Source organism: Euwallacea similis, chromosome 21 (genome assembly GCF_039881205.1).
Source record: "Euwallacea similis isolate ESF13 chromosome 21, ESF131.1, whole genome shotgun sequence".
In the NCBI taxonomy this organism is placed as follows: Eukaryota; Metazoa; Arthropoda; class Insecta; order Coleoptera; family Curculionidae; genus Euwallacea; species Euwallacea similis.
In genome coordinates, this window is record NC_089629.1 from 3,053,287 (window position 1) to 3,076,563 (window position 23,277).

The 23,277-nt window shown below is 37.7% G+C and overlaps 1 protein-coding gene across 12 annotated transcripts in view; it reads right to left on the minus strand.

Moving 5' to 3' along the window:
- Nucleotides 1–23,277, minus strand: part of by (blistery) — a 95,878-nt gene that overhangs the window by 25,571 nt on the left and 47,030 nt on the right. For 5 of the 12 annotated variants that reach the window (XM_066400769.1, XM_066400772.1, XM_066400767.1 and 2 more), the window contains exons 4-5: nucleotides 14,851–15,171; nucleotides 494–541 (exon numbers count right to left, since the gene is read on the minus strand). In XM_066400769.1, coding sequence (XP_066256866.1) covers nucleotides 494–541; nucleotides 14,851–15,171 — 369 coding nt within the window. Of the gene's footprint in view, nucleotides 1–493; nucleotides 542–2,823; nucleotides 3,082–5,734; nucleotides 6,020–11,561; nucleotides 12,077–14,850; nucleotides 15,172–19,533; nucleotides 20,039–22,539; nucleotides 22,674–23,277 lie in introns of those variants that run through there. The other 7 variants (XM_066400771.1, XM_066400770.1, XM_066400777.1 and 4 more) reach the window with 7 other exon arrangements.

The following is a 23,277-nucleotide window of genomic DNA, read 5'->3' on the forward strand; positions in this document are numbered from 1 at the left end:
CCCGTATATACATTCAAATGCAGTAATTTTAACACCAATAAAGTAATCGGCATATTATTAACAAACTGGTGATTTTTACGTGTTCTTTATAGCTAATTAACGCCATTTTAAGCATCAACTATTCGCAATATCTTAGCAGACTATTAGTGATATAAAACTAACTTAATCTTTAATGTTTGCCTTAAGAAGGATAAACTGACCGGCTAAGCCTCAATTATATCTATTTACGTAAATTGGGAAAACCGATAAATTGCCCAGATAAAGGTAAAACCTGGTTTAGACTTTCGATATGTATATTATAAATTACTATAATCTTGGAATAATAACTGCCAACTTGATTTAATAAGAATTCACTTTCCCGGATAATTAGATACGAACTGCTGTTCCTAACAAGTCTTTTGACCATATTTAGATTTAATGCAAAAAATTTCATTCTTCAATAAGAAACTCGAACGTTAATGCCACAAAAATATCTATAATGTGGAAGACTTACCTTATTATTAACCTCAGATCCATTCCTGAACGGCTCATCATGAGTGTGCTGAAACAGAAACGATATTGTTACAGGACATTGGCACTTCTAAAAGCCCGACTTACAGTTACTCTCTAATGTCTAAAAACTTGAAACTATTTGCCAAATACATCACTCTGTATGCACACTTCAAAACCACTGGCGCCAATACACTTCTCCGAAGATGCTGTAGGTGTGCTCTTCTTTTCCGTCCATTTATTTGTTTTCGGGTTTTAACTAATTATTAGTTTTAGGCGTGTACATGACTATACCTTTTGTTTCCCACAGATGTGGCTAATTTGGCCAAGCAGATAATAACACATAAATGACCGTGGCAAATTCGGTCGCTTAGGCTTTTTCTTGTTTTGGAAGGATAATCATAATGGACGTGGTTATTAGGTAATGAATAGCTGGCATTTTAGGCCACAGCTTCGTTGGAAATTTCCCTGACCCACCTGACAGATCTGCGTTTAATGATAGAGTTTATCAGTTCGGATAGGCAAGGTTGGGCGATAATAAGACGAATTTCTTAATTCGGTATCGAGCTCAAACGTGCGTTATTCTCCTTCATAAAAGCAAGCTGAAACTTATTGGATTAATGGAATTATCGACCTAGACCTAGACATTTAACTTGGAACTCATTTACTAATTAAAGAAGGAATGGCTTTCGGTGACCGTGAGGTATTGTCGGTTTCAATGCTAGCAGGGACAAATGTCGTCATCTCCACACGTATTATTTGAAAAATTCTCAAATAATGCTTTCGGAGAAAACTCGTAAAACAAGGCCTCGACGTGTTTCTTACGACGCACAACAGAGGTCAATCTTCATGTTAAGTCTAGAGACACATTTCAATATCAATGCCTCCGGCGGTGATCTTAAATCCTCGAAAAAGACCAAGGTTGCTCATTAGAACTTGCCATTACATCAGTTTGAACGATAAAACCGACGCAAAACAAACACCAATTCCTGTTTCCACCTTAGGTTGGATTAATTAGCTGTGTACTTTAAACAAACCTAAGCCTTTCAATCTATATTTACTACTGAGAACAAGGGTGTTCGTTGAACGTATACAGACCGAAAAGGAAAAACAAATAAGGAACTAACGCAGCAGCATATAAAGGTGCTTCCAGCATCTAAAGGCTCGAAGCTTAGAGTGCATAATCTGTTACATGCAGGCGTACGTCTTCTTGATGAGATGGTTGATAGATTACAAGCATTACGAACACTTTCAATTCGCTATCTGAACGTGGATAAGGCTTAATTTGTCTGAATCGTCATTATCCCACACGTCAAAACAACATGGGATCTTGACGAAGATGATTTAATAAGTTAATAAGCAAAATTGTTCGTTTAGTTAGTCTCATCGATCTTGACGCCATAGGAGGAGGATGGCAAGGGGGTATTGATCAAGAGCTCTCATATACGAAGGATAACATTGGGAGTTCGGGAAGTGATACTTCTTGAGGACCTTAAAAATAACTCAGGACAGAAATTAGGGATGTGACAGAAGAAGAGAGAGGAAAGACCCGATGCAAAAGCAAAGAAGGAGAAAAGCGATCAACATGAGATTTCTGAGACCGTGGAAATTAACTCCAAATAAAAATGTCATAGTTCAATTCCGTGCAGAAGCTCCTGGACTAGTGCTCACAGGTTTCAATGATCTTCGTAAATCCTCCCTCTATTCTCCTTTGCTCTTCCCCGTAACATTGCCTCGGCGAGCACTGTTCAGATTTAACAAGCTCAACAGTCAACCAGAATTAATTTAACAAATTCCAGGAGCACCTGAAATTAAAAAAAAAAAACATATACACCCTTCTTTCCTCTTCTAAGAAGATTTGAGAATCGAAGGATTTTAAAAACACTCCCAAAATTGCGACAAAATCTGCTAAACTCGAGTTCAAAAAATTCAAGGAACGACTTTGGGAGATGCCGAAACAGTCCTTTCGGAATAACTGAAAAATCGTCACAACTTCCTCATGTAATCCCTCAAAATCGTGAAAAAATGTCATAGAAATTGATGAGAATCCGAACACGTCTAGATGTTCCAGATTAGTTAAAGGAATATACGTGTGTAACATACAGAGCGTGATCTTGCCATATAGTGCGACTTAATCCAGCCAAAGTTAGCGTATTTATTTGCCAGCTCTGTATGTTGGTTTTGGCTTACAGCAGCAAGTAACAGGCTCATGGAACACTGCTTCCTTATTGTTGTTATCTCCTAGGGAAATGTGTTGATTAATAATAATAATTTTCGCACTCATGAATCATTTTCCTAATGAGTACTTTTCACTGAGTAAAATTATGTAGGTACCTGCAGTTTATTTTCGATATGGAATGATACGTGCCACACAGTAAATGCGAGTTGGTACAACATTTTCGCTGTGATATCATTCAACGTCCGGTCATTTCTCTTATTACCGTAACTTTTCAACGAAATCTGAGACTGCGATTTTTTAAACGACATTTTACACCCGGAAAACGAACGTAACAGCGAATTAAAACGACTTATCGCAGAACTGAACATATCACATTAGACAATGTCACGCATGTCTTCAAAATTGGAAGACACATTAAAGATTTACACGCGTTATAGGGCCGGACATTCGGTAATGCGGTATTACGACACGCCCCGTTCGTATTACCGGAATCCGTCTATCCAGAATCCAGACTCCCCGTTTCTCCGTGCACTTTTCGAATCTGATTCGGGAAGACTCGTTTCCATCCAGATCTTGGCATCACGCGGTCCGGAAATGACCGAAAGATGTGTCTTTGCTTTGGTATGACGGTCGTCATGGCAATGACAGGACGCCGTTTACTAGACCCTTAAAATTTCATGAATGCGTTATGAGGGTGCAAATTCACGGCAAAATTGCTTTTTAAATTCTGAATGATGTTTACAGGGCTGAAAGGGCAATTTGATTTCGTGATTGTTTCGGGGGTGATGAATTAATTTAGATCAACAGGCGAATGAGAGGGATGGGAGGTGTCTGGATGAAGAAAAAATTCGGGAGAATCCAGGGTTGGCTACAGCTACAAGGTACAGAAACGAAAGAAGAAGCAGAAGATGGGGAAGAATTATTCTTAAATTCGCCCCGGCGGCTTTTATCTTTTAAATTTCTGGTAGTTAACGGAGCACCTGGAGGAGTGAGCAATCTTTGGGATTTTAAGCGACTATTACCTAGATAATTTTTACTTCTTTTGCTGATGGCAGATTATAAAATTCAATTAGGAACTTCTTCAGAGAGATACACATTTACATTTGCATAAGGCTTTAATCCAATATGTGTATTTAAATTAAGCTGAAATTTATGTTAAGCATAATCATGCCAGACATACGCGATATTTTTTGCGGCAGTCCACTTAAAACCGCTGAAAAAGTGGCTGTTTGCGAAGTTTATCGGCAACAACTCTTGAAATGCAATTCGCTGTTTAATCTAAAACACGCATATTTTATGACTTCCATTTCAATAAAATTTGCTTTAGTGCTTCTGTTTATTTTCAGTTCGATTGAAGAGACGTTTTGCGCTTCTAATTCAGTAGCAGGCATAAATGATGAATTATTATGAGTAATGGAACTGTACTTTTTGGACTTCCCATGCACTTCTTGATATTATTAATTTGCTTCTGGAAAACTCGAGTTTTGCCACACTCCTGAAAGGAAAGCTTTTCAATGCGTTTCCGCTTAATGCAGTTTTTAATCGGCAGCTTTATGGACAAAAGGGCTAGTTCTCGAGATGATGATGGCTTAAAATTATAACTGAAAGAGGGGTGAAACTCGAGGAAACAAATTCATGAGAAATGCCCTGCTATTTTCCACGTCTATTTTAGCTATGATAATCCTTTTCTTCGATTTTGCCCGGCGTTCTGCAAAGATCTGCAAACAACGATTCTCTCTTAGTTTCTTTCACGTCTTGCTTCGCACTTCCAACTTGGAGATCGAACGGTTTAAGACTATCTGTGAGGCATTGCGCAAAAAAATCATACTTCCACATTCCCCATCAAAAACAATGAAAAACTGGTTGTGATTGGCCCAGTAATAAGTTGAAGCAACAAACTGATCGCGACTCTTACCAGCTATCAAAATACAATTCATCAGTGAGCTTGTCGAAAGTGTTTTGGCCAAATTTTTGCCTAATGACCGTGAAAACTGATTAAAATTTCTAAATTGGCATACTTTTCCAGGGCGTCCGTTCTAGAAGCAAAACTGAGCCTCCGCTTTCATCAAAAATCAATTTTCACTTAAGAAAATAAACGTTGCAACATCCCACTTGTGAAATATTCTATTTTTACCCCCTCATGTATATTTTTTGTGGTTAAAAGATTTATTATTCATTCATAAACTTACGCAAAGGCCCACAGCTCTGACAACCAATTTATACACCAAATACACTATGAGACACATATCACTTACGTCTGGTCAGTGCAACTGCATTTTTTTGCTCTAATCCAAAACCAAACTCTATTTGTCCTAAAAATATCCACTAATTAGATTTCGAACCCAAACCAACCAGGTGAGAAGTTTACATAAACTTGAGCAAAAGAGAGCACCGACTCTAAAAATATGCCTAAAAAGTAGTCGATTAGAAGCGTCTTGGATCCATTCAGTGATCAGTTTTTAAATTAAAGAAACGATTAATTGTTGAGATTAAATGCAAATGCGAAGAAATCCCCTCAAGATATATTGACAGGTTAAATGTATGTTTTTCAAGGATTAATTCACAGACCGAGATGCCACTTGATTCAACGATTTTATCTGGAAGTGCATGCTCGAACAGCACCTAATTCTAAGAGCGGTCTTGATATGAGAAGATTCTGATAAAGAGATGATTTTTCAAAGGCTGAGAGGCACCGAAAACCATTTCTCCAGAGACAAAACACCAAGATGTATTACAACAATTAAAGGCTTTATCGTAATTGTCATCTGCCACCATACATTATCCAATACTAATTGCACTCGCATACTAATTACAAGAGATGTCAGCGGTGGCAATTTATTATTTTAAATAGATTCCGCTGATTGTTTCATAATTAGCATAGTAATAACAATTAAACTGTTGCAGTTAATTTAGTTAATATTGATTGTTTAGAAATGTAATAATTGTAATCGAGTTAACGATCTATTTAAAGACGTCATGAGTGGAAACGGTCAGGTGCATCGCTATGCGAACTTGGAATTAATCCATAGAAATTTAAACCTGGTAGTTCCCGCGGAGCTCACTTACCCCTTTCCCGCACCAGTGCCTGTAAAACAAGTCGGAACTTTCCCCATTGGGGCGGCTGCTGATCTTCGACACCATCCTCCCCTGAGAAGACACACCGAGACTCTATGTCACATATAATCTACTGCTATCATCGTGGATTCGTACTGTTCACATCTAACTTCAAAAGAGAAATTCCGCTTTGCAAAACCGAAGTTAAGACATTGCGGCTTCCCGTTCTGTTTAGCATCGGCACGATTCTAATACTGACAGAAATTGGCCGCGAATTTTTAGAGACACCAGATACACCGCTTAGAAAAGTACGGTGTAAACAGAATCGAGGCGAAGTTGTACCGTTGATTATCGCGTGGTTTTCAGCAGAGTTGCTGGCATTTTGACTATTTGCTGATTTGACCATTTGCTTAAGTGACTATGCGCTGACCATTAAAATATTTTGTTTCGTGGGAAACGGTGACGTCAGAGGGGGACGTGAGAGAAGAGAGAAGTTGAAAAGAGGAAGATTATTAGAATAAACGAGATGCAAATCGGTGGTTGAGGCCCTGAACCCACAGAGAGCCGTAAACATGGTCCTTTCTTTAGCTGCGATGAAAGAAAGGGGATTTATATAAACTCAACGAATTTGCTTGTCACTGAAATGTATGGACGTCGAGAGACGAGCATACGCTAAGTCTGTAGATAAAAAAAAGCACCTTTTCATGAATAAATCATTAAAAATTGATTAGGCGTAGTGCTTTTTGTGCCTGTTGGAAACTATTAAAACTGAAATGAATTGGGTTTTTAATAGTTTTGGCTTTCGATTTATTGGCAAAACCCCAGTCGTTGCTTTTTTATCGCCTCTGATTCAGTTCTAATTCTTTTGAGTTTCCAACTGAAATTCATGCTCTGAAGTTTAGTCATTCGAAATCCATTGATGTAACTCGAGTTCTTCGCGACTTTTCCTCAAAAAAAAATTATTTTTACCGCCGAAGCTAAATATTTTTAATTTTATTAAAAAATCTACGTTTCCTAATTAAAAATGGAAATTTCCAGGCAATCACGTTCGATGTAAATGATTTAAAAAACCTCGAAATTTTCAAATCAGATAAACAGAAAACAACTCGTCAACATCTACCACTAAACTGGTAGACACGAGGTCTCGAAAGCTTAGCAAGGCAGATTAGGCTATTTCTATGGTCACGCTCATTAATCACTTAATCAAATCGATACGAAAATCTCAGCCAATACATCAGCATCACTTCCATAACACTCAACCGCTTTGTTTTCGATGGTATTAGAGAGCATTGTAATATAATTAATTCCGCGCTGACACTGGAAAGAAAGCAGGCGAAACAAACATACCCGCATTTTATGTGTATTATAATACCCACTTGGCTGGCATTATTTTCAGTGCCAAAACTGTTGGTATTAGGTCAAGGCAAAGATGTATAAATTGGATGAAAGTGCCAATAATTTTGTCGGAGATCTATGGTCACGTTGTGAAGAAGTGGTACCAAAGGTTGACGACCTTAATGAGTAACTTTTTGCGTCTAGTTTCCATACACGGCGTAAGCCTCTCAGCATATTTGGGAACAATTTGGAATTATACATGCTAATGGTATGTTAATATCCTACAGGGTGATTGTGGTAACAATCTGCAATCGCAGAAGAAATTCCATTGTCCATTTTCTCAGCAATCAAGTGCTTCAAGTATGAGGAGATTGTTTATTTTTGCAGCTGAAAAGTTTACTCAGTCTGACAATGTTTAAATAGATGATAAAATTCCCAAAGTAAATATTTGGGAGATGACGGACCGGTCAGTTGGGATTTAGTTTATTTCTAGAGGATATTGGCTCTAAACAAACGAGTTGAAGGTTGGGCTGTAAGCACCCCTTAGCAGGACCAGTACTATACGCCTTAAAATCAAAAATCTACCTGCAACAGCAGAACTGACCCACTCTGATGTTGTAGGAAAGGTCCAAGTTCTATCGTTTGTTTTGCTTTGGTCAACCTGTTTTTCGAAGAAGCAGTGGTTAGAATAACAAATAAGGTGTTACATCACTGCTATTTTTGGTCAAGGTATAAGTATCAACCAATCGACGTTATCTAAGTTCACTTTCTGCATGCAAAATTAATTATGTTACGGAATAGTTGGGTTTTTGCCTCGTGGACCAAACGGAGCATTGAAGCAAAGCTAAAATCGAAAGGAGTTTGCGGTGAGCAACTTCCAACTAAAAACTGCATCTTGCAGAGGCAGCAGCAGCAAAATATGCAAAGTATTAGTGATCAGTAATTATGTCGGTTTAAGTGAGTGTAAACAAGCACCTAATTAGGGTTTTTGACGCCAAGTTTGATAATTAAATAAGCATTGTATAATAGTGCGATAATAGGCTTCTAATTAACACATTTTACGTAGTAATACCCAGCTTCCTTATAAACAAAATTACATGTTTTGCCCAGCAAGGCACGAATGGGCGTGAAATGGGCAAGCACTATGGATATTAGCACATTTCCTATAAAACCGCTAAAAGGATCCATTAGGTCTCTAAAATGAAAGTCGTATTAGGCCGAGGATATTAAGGCCAGGCCAAGGAATACGTATAATCCGGTAAATCTGTCTTGTTAATTAATGCAGACTTACACCCTTCTCTAAACAAATTTCAAGATATTGTACCGTTCTGTCTGCATTCTTCGATCTGTTTACACTTCGAATCTTGTGCGTGCGTACTTCCTCAGGTCTCTGCCCTTTTATTCATGGGTGACGAACGTAAGGTCAAAGCGTAAGATCAATCATTCTCCAAAAATTGCTGCCACCGAAGAGTACCGTGCCGCAGTACTATCCGCAATAATAATAAATCATTCAACAGGAATCTGCTTTTTCTGAGAGAGCTTAAACATAGATCTACCTGGACTAAAAATAGTGGCATTCGTTGACATGATAATAAACAGCACCTCGCACTTGAACCCAGATGGGGGTGAAGGTAAATACACGCAATGTAAACGAAGCAGGATATTAATGTTTTTGCTTATATGTAAGTAGATAAAATGGGTTCTATATAGGGACGAGCTCGTGGCGCCAGCTCGTTGCCTTGATGAGAAATTTTCTGGGAAAGTTATAAATTACACAGTTGGAGGATGAAAGGCCTAATTGAAAGTCTCTTAATGCTTGCGCTTTTGAAAAAAAGTCAATTTTGCATTAGGTAAGCTTCATATATCATCACCAGAACTAGCATTCCGTCAGGGAATTTTTAACATTATAGGGACGTCCCAACATGCATCAACATTATTTACAGCTTCCTGAAGGAACTCGACGATTTGAAGGTCGTGAACGCTAGAGTTGTGCACATACAATTATCATTCCATCCCTTTGTGCAAATGATAATCTGGCCTATGTCTCTCATATGTGCATTTCCCAACAAGGCCTGATATCATCTCAATGACATATTAACTTCAGTCTGTATATTATAGTTTGCCGTTGTTACTCATATGATCTAATCTTCGTTGCTAAAGTGGAACAACAGTGCTATTTGAAAATGTAAAACAGTTATGATTCTTCTCAAATAATCTGCTGTATAAACGTTGTTTACAACGAGTTTGCAAGCTTGATTGGGCAATAACTAGGCCTAACTCGCTACATTCTTGGGTTTTTCATGTGGTAACTTCTCCAACAATTCCTTGCATATGACTCAATAAGGGTCATTCTCAACCTTTCTAGCACCAGCCCCAAGTTGGTTCTGGCAGATCCTTTGCAGGAAAATCGCAATGATTCTAAATAGTTCTCTTGAGCGCGTCAACTTTGGTGAGTCGAATTTTCCTTCATATAAGAGGATTAGTGGGCGTGGCATGATTTCCGCAGTATTTTCTGGTTCTCCATGAGGGCTTCCTAAATTTGAATCGAAAAATCTGCAGGAAATCCCTAGCACCATAAAACTATTGTTTCTCCGTATTGCATGATCTCATAGTTACATAACTCGGCATTCCATATCAGATAAATATGGAGATTTGACATTTATTTAAGGGCATTTCCTCAGCGTGCAGCACACGCTAACTGCATTATAAAACAGTTTAGAATTTATTTATGGTAATTGTGCGTGAAGATCATCTATCATAGCGTTACAGTTTACTGCGGTGTCAAGAAAAGTTTCAGCCGAAGAAGTCGAATTTAGACTTCCAAGTCCAATTTGAACAGAGAGATCGATGTATACAAATGAAGGAGCATTAGGTTAAATTACTCGTAATCTGTCAGTTCCGTTATGGCTTAGTATAATTTTTTCATTGCTGGAGATTTACACGTAATCGAACGACTTAGTTCTCAATGTTATGCGTGACCCATCAATCTGCCACTTAACGTGAGGCTTTTTATCTCTACATTTCAATTTCAGTGCTAATGACGTCTAGTTAAAAGCTAATTCCTTTTAATCACGACTGCTCTTGCCGATTAAAATGTATGATGTTTTCCGTAATAAAACTATTTCAAAACCAGGTTTTTATGCGTGCATGCATGGGAATGGGTTTAGTGCAGCGACAATCCCGGTGACAGCCCTTTCTAAATTTTTGATCAGAAGAAAGCGCTCATTTTCGACCATTAAAAGGCGGTAGAAGAGACGTAAAAGGATAGAAGCAGTTATTTATTCAATCTCGAATCTTCAAATGGTAAAACTAATAGAAGCACTTTGCTACATTTTGCCCATTAGAATTCATAGAAAGCGAGTACCTGATAGCAATGTAAGAAACTCACCTCCTAAAGTCCCGTACACATCAACTGTAGAATTTATTTTTGTTGAAATCTATTAACTGTCGATTTGCCGCATATATCAGGAATGCGTACTTGTTTATTGCTATATGGACTCGCGACACCGTTGTTGTGTAAATTAATACCAAAATTGGATATCATGGAAAATGCGGTTACTTCAGGTTGGTACCTGCGCCGACCAAACTATCGTTTTATAGAAAACTCCTTCCAACATTTCGGCCCGATTGCACCCTGAGCAACATTCCTGTTCTTGCTCTCGTAAGACTTGCTTGATCAGTCTGCGAGACGAAAAACGAATAGGTGCAAGCTAGATCTACAGAAGGGAGCAAGATTCAGAAACTGGTCAGGCCCTTTCGAATGTGACACCGAATTAGTTAATCTCTTCGGACCTTTTCCGCTTCCTCTCATGTTTCGAGTGGTTAACGAATAATGCAGGATTTCCGACAGTCTCAATTTCTTAATTTGCGAACAGCTATGAATCTATCAAGAAGCTACGAATTTTCGTTATACATTTGGCAGTTCCAGTGGCTTAAATGAAATTTCGAATATATGCTCCATTTCAAGCAACATGTACATTCTGGACGCCATTGTCTTCTTTGGTAAAGCCTTCATTGAGCATCAATGCTACCACGATAACAGTTGGGCCCCTCCATTATGTTGAATAATACAGCCGGAATATTTGCCAGTCTGAATATCGATAAAAATCTTGCAAAGCCAACACCTGCTCCAAGCTTGAATCTTTTTTTTACTCTAAATTAAATCCCAGCGTATTTTCCTCTCCAGTCATACTGTTATATTTCCATTTTCAGAGCTTTGCTTTTTGCACAGCTGATCGACTTTCATAGATCTTAACAGATCCTCAGGACAAAATAGTACTTGTTTGTGCCATTTGAACTTTTCCTTATAAAAGCGTGTTTTACCAAGCACTGACAAAGGTTTAGAATCGGGCTAAAACTCTATGAGCATCCACATGACGATATCACTTCACGTTCAAACCTGATACTTAGCTTCCAAAACTAATAGCTCGTCGGAATGAATTTCCGCACATCTCATCAATATTTATAAACCTGGCAATGAACAAAAATCAGAAATAAAACTTACAAAATTCTTTAGAATGTCTTCGTTTATCCTTAAAATAACTCACAAAGCAACCCCTCACATTTCGGAACAATCGGGTCTCTCAACCGCACAAAACGGCTCTTTTCGACGCCGGCGACGCACTAGCGGACGCGACGCCAATTACGACCTTCCCGGCACGCGTCGCGACGCCCGATGTGACAAGTCCGTTCTTTCTAGATTAACGAAAAATAACTGAGGAATTAGTTAATAATATTGTTTGTTCGGACGCACACGTGACTCGGAAGCGATACTTCTAATTTTCAGGCCGCTTATTATCAACTACTGCATTGTTTTCGAAAATAATAAATAGTGCAGTTGGTTAGATAAATTATAGAAACAACAAACTTTTGAAGTAGAGCACATAAAGCCTCGACACTCGGTGCTATACCGGGAATCTCCGCGGAGAAGTCACTGACTTGTTCTTCACGAAACGGCTTTTGCTAAACTACGTAGAAGAGGTCGTGGTTAATTGCATACTGCAGCAGTTAGTGCATACTGCAGCGGTGCTGCAGAGTCTGCAAAGTCTGCAGGAATCGCGGGTGAGTGGTAGAGGGTACGTAGGTATTCGCTATAGAATGGAAGTGATCTACGTTCACTAGGTGAATTAAGCCGACGGCTGATTTGATAAGAAGATGAGATACTGGTTTATCTTAATCCAGCAGGATTACGGTACCGGTACTGCCCGATTCTAATGGAGTACTGTTGGACTAAGACGGATGGGTAAAACCTACGTTTTTGTTTTTATTGGGTTGTTGGGGCGGTAGACAGACAGGTTTGACTCATCCATCTGTAGCCCCAACAGACATTGATGCCAAACAAGCACTTTTCCCTCTCAAGATTTCAGGTGGAGCAGGCCTCTATAGGTGGAAAGACTTTTTTTTTAATTCGACTAATGTAATACATAATTTAACCAGTTAACTCAACGAATCTTTTGGACTCGATATTCTACTGGATTAGTTAATTACTTGTTAAATGAACGAGAAAGTTTCATGGAATCCTGGAAACTCCGAAAAAAATCCCAAATTTTTCCTAAGAATCATGTTATTTTTCGCCAAGAAAACTGAGCAGATTCGATTCGGATGAATCGAACTGGTGAGTGTAGGTGTACGCTTATTTAGAGGCAACAGAATTTTAGTATTCGACCTACTATATTCCCAAATTTTTTCCATCAATCAGATCTCGTCTCAGAGTAAGACAAATGTCATCAAGTTCCCTAAATGTTGAACTGCTGATTCAGTTATTTTTCTCCTGGTGGCTCTCATATGGGTCACAGGACCGATTGCTCCGGACTCTTGTTCTATAAAAGGGATTCTTTAAAACTTTTTTTTATTTTTTTACTACACTCATATGTGGTTTTTTTTCCTGCTTTCTGCGTTCTTCTCTTGTTTCCGTTCATGTTCTGACCTTGCGAAATGGTACGGTTCAAGTTCTGCTGACGAGGCCAATGTTATTCAATACTGTAGTGCAGGTTCGGTCAAATTGCGCTTTTTTATCTCTGCACGTTAGTGTTTTCGGTTTTAGCCAGTGGCGGAGCCCACAGCATCAAACTACAATCCTGCATTCCATCAGGATATGTCTTTGAACCAAAAGAACAATAACTAATGAGGTAATAATGAAAGGAGCCGGATGAAGGCAGTCATGACTATCGGATTTCCTCGCATTTAGGTCATAGGTAAACAAATATTTAAGCTCATTATGCGTTCATTTAATGTCACCGCTGGAATAAAATCTGTTTACCACCATAACCTTAATCCATCTATGAAATATTGCCGCTGCTATACAAATACCTATAGATATTAGGGAAATGTGCTAAGCTGAGGCCTTGAGTGGTCTCTAACCTTGATACTTGATACTAGTTTTAAGGCTAATGTTGCAACTTTCAAGAGGGACACGTTAAGCTAATATTACTTCTTATATGGGGAAAATAGTGTTTGGGCACGTAAAAGGGAAACGTGTTCAATTTTATAATGCTAAAAGCTTTTTGTGAAAGTTATGAACTAAAAACACCATTATTTTCTTGAGCAAAAAAGGAAGCCATTCTATCAAGACTCTATGGATTATCCATAATCCAGAGGTACCGCTGTCACTTATCGCTATCAAGCTGAGGCAACTCCTCAGCTTCGCCACTTAGCTTCCATCTGCACCGCTCAATCCACTGGTTCTATATTCATCAATTAACATTCCGCAAGGTTGAGGAGCTATGAGGTGGACATCTTACACCAATCTCAACAGTACTGCTCTCGTTCTAAACCGACCAACGGGACCATTGAAAAAATGAAAAATTCAAATTTAAACTCTTTCTAGCAGAATAAATATTGTATTCAATTAACCAGTGAGGTCATCCAGATCTCCAATGATAACAACTTTAATATGGAAGAAGAAGTTACTGCCCACAGCTCAGATTGGAACTATGTGCTACATTATACATCGTGTGTGCTGAAGTTCCTCCCACTCATCAACCTTCCACGCATGAGCGCGTACATAGACCTTATAAATATGACAAACTATCCAGTTGCTGCCTCAGGCATCGTCGAAAAGCTTGTCAGGTCACTTCATGCGTTGCAGGAAATGTTTTGGAATTTCTAGAAAAATAGAATTTCCAGAAAATGTTCATGTTTATATCATAAACCTCATAATGTAAGGATCGGGAATTTTGGAAAAGCGGGTTTCAGTGGGTGCATTTTCTCTCTCAATTATATTTGTGATAATTCTAGCTGTAGATTTGACTGCCTAATTCTTTAAATATTTTCACGTTTTAAACAAGATAATTTATAATTTCCATAAATAAAAATTCATAAAATGCTTAAACTGAAGCCTTCAACATTTCTAAAGCATTTAAATACGCTGAATTCGCAAGTGCCCCTTAGTGGCCCAAACCTGAAAGCTTCCTAATGAGAGGCGCTTTTAATTATTATACCAGCGAACTTTGGAAGCTTTCCAAGTTTATAGGGCGTTTAATGTTTTGTTATCTCATTAAATGCGACCTACAAACCACCGGATCTGCTAGCCAAGCGCGCTCACTTGCTAAAGTGCTGACCTATTTGTGTCTGGATGAGGGATGGTAATATCCTTTGGTGTGCAAATTTGTTGGATTGTAAATTGTTGAGAAATTCAAGGAGATCTTTGGAAGTTTTTTAGAAAAAAGTTTAAATCATAACAAGAAAAACTTCGTCAAAGAAATCTACTCTAATAGGTTAGTTAGTGCTGTTTAATCCCCTAAGAGTGGACACACCGTGTTAGTACCAATAAAATGTCACACACTAATTCTTACCAATTCGATTTCGACCTTCTTTTCAATGGGCTCGTAAACGACCTCAACAGTCTCGATTTCTACCACCTTTTTAGTTTCCTTTTTATCTTCTTTTTTATGTTGCGGTTCGCTATCATTATCGATTTCTTTTTCTGTAGATTCGTTCGACTTTGATTCTAACGTTCTATTTTCGGAACTACTAGATGACTGCGATAAGTCGTAAACTGATGTATTACGTGGCTCTACTTCGCAGATGAGTGGAGGCGGCGTGGCCACCAAACAATTTTTTTGACTTTGCCGGAATATCCGCCAGCTGGTGTCTGTATATCTTTGGGCTGCCTCCTGAAAATATTTTTGAGTTAATTATCACAGTTGTGAACCAGAAAGCACAAATTTAATTAAGTCACAAAATGAGAAATCATGAGAAAACTGAAGAAACCTTGCAGGATTGCAGTGTTTGAATTCTTGTAATGGATGAACGAGCATGCTCTTCCCATGTAAATCATTATCTGAAGCAGGAAAACTGCATTCTCATAATACCATTGCCGAATCAATCCTCAAAGAATACTGCACATTGTGGACCTCCTCATTAAATTCAGTGACTTAGCTGACCCATGTCGCAATTCTTACATGTATAATGTGTAATATCATATCGTGTCCAATTTAGTTTTCGGCTTCAGTGAAATTAAGCGGCTTGTCAGAGATAAACTCTTGTAATTGTTTATTGCTTGACCCACTCGGGACAATGCATAACAATCGGTCGAAATTTATGTCTATGGAGCAGCTGTGCCTCGATTGGATTGCGAGTGAGGAGGTATAAATCTAGTTAGATGGATTATAAAGTAGTGTTTGTTGTTGATTAGCCAGTGCTGCTTAAATTGGTTTAAATGGAGGTCGAGATAATGAAGAAAAATTTATTACGACGAATTCTTGTGGGTCCATTTTACCAAACCCGCAAAGCTCATTAGGCATTCCCCGTAAAATCAACTTGTCATCAGCAAATCCAAATAAATCTCGCTTCCCATGAATAAACCAAACATAGACCGGTACAGCTATTACCATTTTCAAGTCCGCTCACGTGTCAAAAAGTCATACCTTTAATACATCTTAACGCTAAATACGCAAAACATGTCCAAGAAGTCCTGTTTTGCCGACAAAGCGAATTCGGGGACGGCTCGTCGACTACATTAAGTACATTTTTCTGACTTAAGTTGAAAAAAGTAATCCCAATGCGACATTAATATTTATATTTACGTGCAAGAAGGTTAACGTCTTAATACATTCCTGAATACGGAATGTGAAGCAAAACGAATGCCTTAAGAGATTCGCCTTCCTGTTGCGTAAATGGCAGTTCGTTAATGGAAGAAGAAAGAGAAAGTGTGATGGGAAAGAGCTGAGAATGACTGTGACATGAAGGAGTTTTTCTCTATACAGAACTTAGGGCAACGAGCTCAGAATGTACTCTATTTATTAGGGGAAAACCTTTAATTGCGGAAGGTAGAACGTAGTTAAAACCACGAAAGGGATAAAACATTGAAAGGGTGGGTGAAAGGGGAAGAAGTACCTAAATGGTGAAAAAAAATCTCTCAAATTAGGGAAGTAGTTCAAGAAAAAATGAGCCACCGGAAAACAGGACTGAATCAGAAAAAGGTGAAATCACATTTTCCTATTCCTGCAGGAAAACGTTTTTTCAGGACCAAAAGAGAAAAAATATTCTGACGACAGATATACACGAAGAGGTACGATAGAGATTGGAACACTAAACATCTTCTAGATTTGATAATAAATTAGTAAACATTGTGAGGGAGGAGGTGTCAAAAGGAATCTAAGACGATGAACAGGAAACTAAGTCTTCAAGATATCTTCAAATGCTCTCCACATGAAAGGGTCGATTTTTCCAGAACGAAGATGAGCCACCTTTGCATGAGCTAGATGAACTGAGAAGACAGGTACCCTTCATTTTTGTCGCAGATGAAAACTACAATAAAAACACATTTCCTAACTTTCTCCAGTTCACGTCGTTGATCCTGTTTAAGTGAGTTAACTTCGTCTTCTCGAAGAAAAAAAATAAACAAACGACGTCTTTACACTATTCACGTCTTATCTGCGCCCCATTGTAAACAAATCAGTGCAGAAACTCAATCTGTTCTTCAGATATCACCTTGAGACAAGAGTGTTTATTTTGCTACCAGCAAATAATAATTCAATGAGAATGCCCGTTGTTGGCAGACATTTTTTGTGGGTGTCTCAATCGTAATAGCTCCATGTGGATTGTAAACAAGATAAAGACAAATTTCATTCAGGAATTGTTGTGTACAATTGTAAGTGGAAAGTTGCTTAATGATATGTATGAGAGCTTTACTCAAAAAACCAAAGTGTTCGGTCTATAATGCTCAATTGGGAAGAGCGAATGTTATTACTCTTTGGGTGTAAGGTAGCAACAAAGGAGAGAATAAATGGGGAAAACGCTCAGAATATATGGAAAATTAAACATAGGAGAGCATAACTGAAGACGTTTCAGGTATGCTCTGACTTCGTAGTACTTGTAAGAGGAATTCCGAAAATAACGAGCGCGTAAACTAAACCGGAAAGTGGAAGAAAATTAGGTCGGCCTCATAAATATTCCTATTTTGAAAGCACATCACGTGCCAAGTGTGATCGGAAAACATATATGTACTAACAATGAAACGGGTCCAAAGACGATACAATAAATCTCAATTTTTCAAACACAGTTCTAAAGATTTCAATTTATACCCACACGATTTCGTCGTTGGCACGGGATTATGTGTTAGAACCTCATTATTAAAACCTGAAATTATTGAAAAACATTTCCTCATTAATTCACCTCCTGTAGAGGAAGCCATTGAATGAAAATATTTTCATTTCATTGCCAATAGTGCGATTGAAAATATTTAAGATTAATCTACCATCATGTTTTCATTATCGAATTTAAGAACAATGGTAGCGAATCGATCATTGGCCATTAATGAACAATCGAAGCGAGCTTAAGTCGGATTAATGCCACATAATTGTTTGGTATGAAAGAAAGTCCTCCCTATGACATAAACAGGTAATTTTGCAAGGCAATTAATTTATTAATCAATTCTATAGATTAGCGTAAATGACAGTCAAGGACGCCTAAACATGTGTTGCATTGGCGCTAATAACGTTAAATAAATAACTCCGTTACGATGGAAAATGGCAATGTGCATCTTGAGCAGTTTATAGATGCAGTTTTCGGTTTGTTAACTCCAGAAATTGAAAATTTTAACTATGATGAAACGCTTCCTAGAATGATCGTCCAAATTATTTAGGTTATGTCTAAATTCGCTATGGTTTACTACGAGATAGAGAAACATTTTAATGGCCCTTCTTAGTGGAGTAATACGCCACGTTCCTTAAATATCGGCTACTGAAAATAGAAAGTCGTAACTTTCAATTATGTCTGAAGTTTATGCACTCATAAAGTTTAACAATAACCCAGTGAGCTTTCTGGCGTATTTTCACATTTTGAATAAAATCCGCTTGTAAACACACCATTTTCAATAAGAAATATACATAGAGCACCCCATACATATAGGTCCAAAATATTACCTCCAGAACGATCAACATCAAAAAAATTATGAGAGGAAACCCCATTTTCTGAGCAATTTTTGGGCTACAAGACTTCCTGTCGTCAAATTGCCCTTAAGGGAAGTTGTAAAGGTGACATGGCCACTCGAGGAGTTGGAATCATCAATAAGGCAAATACACATTATCGATGACTGCCAAAATGTTAGTGCTAACCTGGGTCAGAAAATCGGTAACCTCCTTGATAACATTGTAAACGAATTTGCGAACCCAGCCCGTAAGTGTCGTCATCCATACCAATAATTCACCATTTATTATAGTGTATTTCCTTGATGCTACTCATCAGGTGCGTGGTAATTATTAATGAACCGCCGGTCCTACTATTCGAAATTAAATTCAAATAAGTTACTCTATGTTAGCAGAGGTCAGAATCCCATTAAGAGTTCTTAGCATTCACCAGTGACTTCTGACTAGCGCAAGTTAACCAGTGAAATGACCCTTTGATGGACCGTTCAGAGAACTTCTCTGATGATTATGATGATATTTTGTAATGCAACCGAGGCACTCACAGATGTTGTTATTGTAATTCGTCACTTTCCTTTTTGAAAACCTCAAAACCGCAACATAGATTTGATCAATACGAGATTTTACGCCAATCTCTTTATGATGTGTTTGCAGATGTATTTAGTGGAAAAACAGCTGTGAGCTCTCGTAGTTTATTGACTCAGCATTTATCAACAATTTGGCAACAATGGCTAAGGTCAGACGTTAATTTCCATAATAGCGAAAAATTAGTTAAACATGTTACATCACGACTATAAAAACCATACCGGCAAAAAGCTTGTTCTCATAGCTATTGCCATTTAAACTCGAGATAAAGCCCGCATTAAGATGATGAGTGTTGAAATTAATCTGGAATTTTGTGTAGTTTCTATGTATTAGATAGTGCGATTTCCCTCTGGATAAAATCTGGTAGAGATCTGGATTTTGGGTTCGTACCTCTTATGGAACCCAACTTTGAAACATTCTCATCTGACAATGAGACTGCGTTGTAAGACCCCAAGAGATTGTTGTTGATGGTGAGTTTGATGACATGATGAGATGCGGGTAAAATTAATGAAGAAACCAAATTACCTCTTTGATAGTCCATAATTCCTCTTTAGTAAGCTCCTTGCTGGACACTTTTTTCCTGCCCATATCCGAAGCACTAAACTACCAAACTTTCGGATGTTACCAAGACAGCAACGACCCCGACACTGGCAAACCGAAAACTTTTGAAACCGTAAACGGAATTTGTCCAAAACATGGGTATTCGCGCACTTTACATAGGATACCACTTGTTGAACTTAGTGATCCTGGTCGATTGTTAGGTGTTCAAGTAAAGATTGTGCACGATATTTGGATTAAACCAAACACAATCAGCCGCATATTTCAACATTGTTTTATCTTGGATGTTTGCTTAACCTTCCTCCTAAAAGATGTTTAATAAGTTATTTGCTTATTTGTGTGTGCCGACTCGCGCGATATTAAACAAATTCTAAAAATAAAGTTTTTGCTGTTGAGTATTTTTAATTGACGGAAATGGTAGGTCTAGTAAACTTTAAAAGGTGCGAGCTCAGAATGATAATTTCATTATTACGAGACCGATTTGAAAAAGGTACGTGTAGGGGACATCGTGGAACTATAACTAACAAATGTCAAGGTGAAATGTATGATCATTATAATTTTCTTTCACTGCAGCGTGTTTGCCCAATTATCGGCAATTCACCGCTTTCTAGAGCGATACCTACAATGCTAACTCAGAGGTCACAACAATTGTCCAACACAATGATTTTTTCCAAATTTATAAGAGCACAGCGGGTTCTGTTCCTATCTTTAAAAAGCAAGTTTCTTCATCAATCACTTAAATATGCACGTAGGTAAGGAGGCTCATAAAACAAATATAGAAGTGTTCCAATCTCAAGTGGACTTATTTTTGAAAATTAATAGCCAGCTCTACCAGTGTGCGATAGGGATCGGAGCCATTAAAAATTATTTTAAGAGATGGCCCAAAAAATTTCGAAAGCCAATTAAGACATTTTAGGCTTTGTAGGCGTTAATCAATGTCGTGTTTTATTGCTTTGGCAAGTATTATTTTACCCACTGGAAAGCTATTGAATGCAAAGCCGAAGTTTGAAGAAATTCTTGTCCCTAAAAGCCTACAAAAGGAGCAATGGAGAAACCCTCATGGTTGGTAACTAGCGAAAGTAGTAGATTTGCGTATAGGAAAAAAGAAAAAAATCGATTGTGAGTTCTTACGTAAATAAAAGTCCACCCCTGTAAAAGTCCAAATTTAATTTATTTTTCATTATTTCTAATGGCGGCTATATGAACATAAATATTCGATCCAAATTAAAACGAATCTTTGAAGAATACTTCAAAGGCAATTTATTGAGTAGTTGGAAAAGATACAACAATTCGTCGATGCACCGATAAATGGCAACGCGGCAGCGTTCATTTGTCTCAAATTTCCTATGGCTTCAAATAGCATGATGACAGTTGTCGCAATGTAAGCCAAGTTGCCGGATCTGCGAAGCTGCCTAAATGTTTCAGGAATAACATTGCATTTATGATTTCTATATGATAATTGATCATAAAGTCGATATTTACGTGAATCATTATAAGGTCTATCTGAAGTGGTAACTTTATGGGAAAGAGGCTCATAGTGCCTAGCTGCGTGGTATTTAGACTCCTTATACACATAATATAAAATTGTCCTCATATTTTGTAACAAAAGTACAATTCATTCTTTCCCAGAAAGACTAAACCTCTGCAGAATAAATATAGGTATCTCTATTAGTTCTACAACATGTTAAAGCAGCCTATTTATGCAACTGGCCATGTACTCAGGTGCGCTTTGCTTTGGGTAAATGCTAATAAAAACCAACTCTTCTTGGAATACGTCACTCTTATTACTAACTACTAACATTATTCCTTGAAACAGCCAGCTGAAAATTAGTATAATAATTTGTTATGTCATTTTCAAGTGTAGTTCTTCAGAATGCGTGAAACTTAATTATTGTAGAAGTTAGATGTTATGTTCTAATGAACATGAATGCCTTACACTGGTGAAATTCATAAAGAGGAGAAAACTCATAAAATTGGTGTTGAGCACTAAAATTAATGATGAGCATTTTAGAAATGAAAAAAATACTGGAGAATTTGAAGAACTTCCAAGGTAACTTAGGTTCGACGTTGATAGATCAGAAATTCATCTGGATTTCGGAACTTTTTAAAATAATTGAAAGGCTTTTTCTAGATTTCTAGAAATTGATATATTATTTGACGAGTAACTTCCCAAAATCGTGAAATTCCCTAAAGGAATTAAAGGTCTTCAGATGTATTTCTGGAATGGCAGAGAAACAAAAAAAGGATATATTTCAATGCATATTTTACATCATTCTGAATATTTCTTTCCAAGGTATTTCCATATATCGTCTTGCAACCCTAGATTTTTGCCTCAAAATACCGCGATAGATTAGGAATGTCGGAAACTCAATTTGGCTTTTAAATCAACATGCAGAGGGCTTTCTAAGTGGGTTGATGGGAAAGATAACGTATTTCAGAGCTGTATCAAAGGTTTTTAAAAAATCTTACTTATTAATGCCACTAAATCCCTGCTGAAATATTAATGAACACGTCCAAATGTGGGAGTTTTAGTTGGGTTTTGGGTTGTCCAAAGAGGCGACGTATGTTAAGAATTCTTTTAAAGTCTTATTTTTTTGGTACGCCACTGCAAACCTCAAATCACCTCCAAATGTTGAAAACTTTGATTTATAGTAAATTTCAAAAAACAGAGACGTATCATAGAGAGTTGGGTAATTCTGTAAAGATAATTTTTAAAATATCGCACTTTTTTAAGATAATTTGCCATTGGAGACAAAACCATTTTGCACAATTAGCACCAAATAGTGCTAATTGCTGTATTTGATTTCGACCAAATGTCAATAGGAAGTGAGAACACGATATAAATCTTTAAGCAAATATTTATACAAATTCAAATTGGGTCAAATTTTTCATTGGTAAAAATCCCATTTAACATTACGGTGGCAGGTAGAATTCTAACAAAACATAAACGCGAAAAAGGGCAGAGCAAAGCACCTTAGCACTAACAGTAGCACTAACTGGAGCACGTAATCGAATGCCCGTATTCCTCGTACTACACTAAACACCATAACAAGAAGAACCAAAGAATGAGAGACCCATAGACGACGTTTCGACCGGATGGATCATGAGACGAAGACTGAGCGCCATACGCCTAAGTCCCATTTTCAAACTATTCCTAGTGTTTACACTAGCTTGTAAGGCTGCATGCACAAGTCAGAAATAAATTGAACCGTTCATGATTTTATTAATTTACATTTTCGAAACGGATTGCGCAGATGTGTTTTATTTATTTACAAGGACAAGGAAATGAAACCGATGTCGATGTTGTAATGGACGCATTTTTATGTTTTGTTTGGCGCCCGTAAAAGTGTCCAGCCTTCGTGTGGTTTTTTTTATTCAGGCGTGGCCCCAGGAATTTGGCCAAATTGCTAATTCTTTGGCGCACCTTTAATCAATTGATGCAGATAGACACGAACCGATTAATGATATACAGGGAGTCCAGCTCATCCAGGGCAATGATAGAATCGAGTTTCAGCGACAACAATTGAAACGTTACAACCAAGCGGCATGGCCAACCAAAATACTAATAATGAATGAATTAATTTTATTAAAGTGAAAGGCATTCAGTTAGATCTGTCCATGATGGACTATTGTGCAAAAGTAGTCGGATGCTTAAATGCTTAATAACGATAATAATTAAGCGTAAGCGGCAGATAGACAATTTTTGGAACC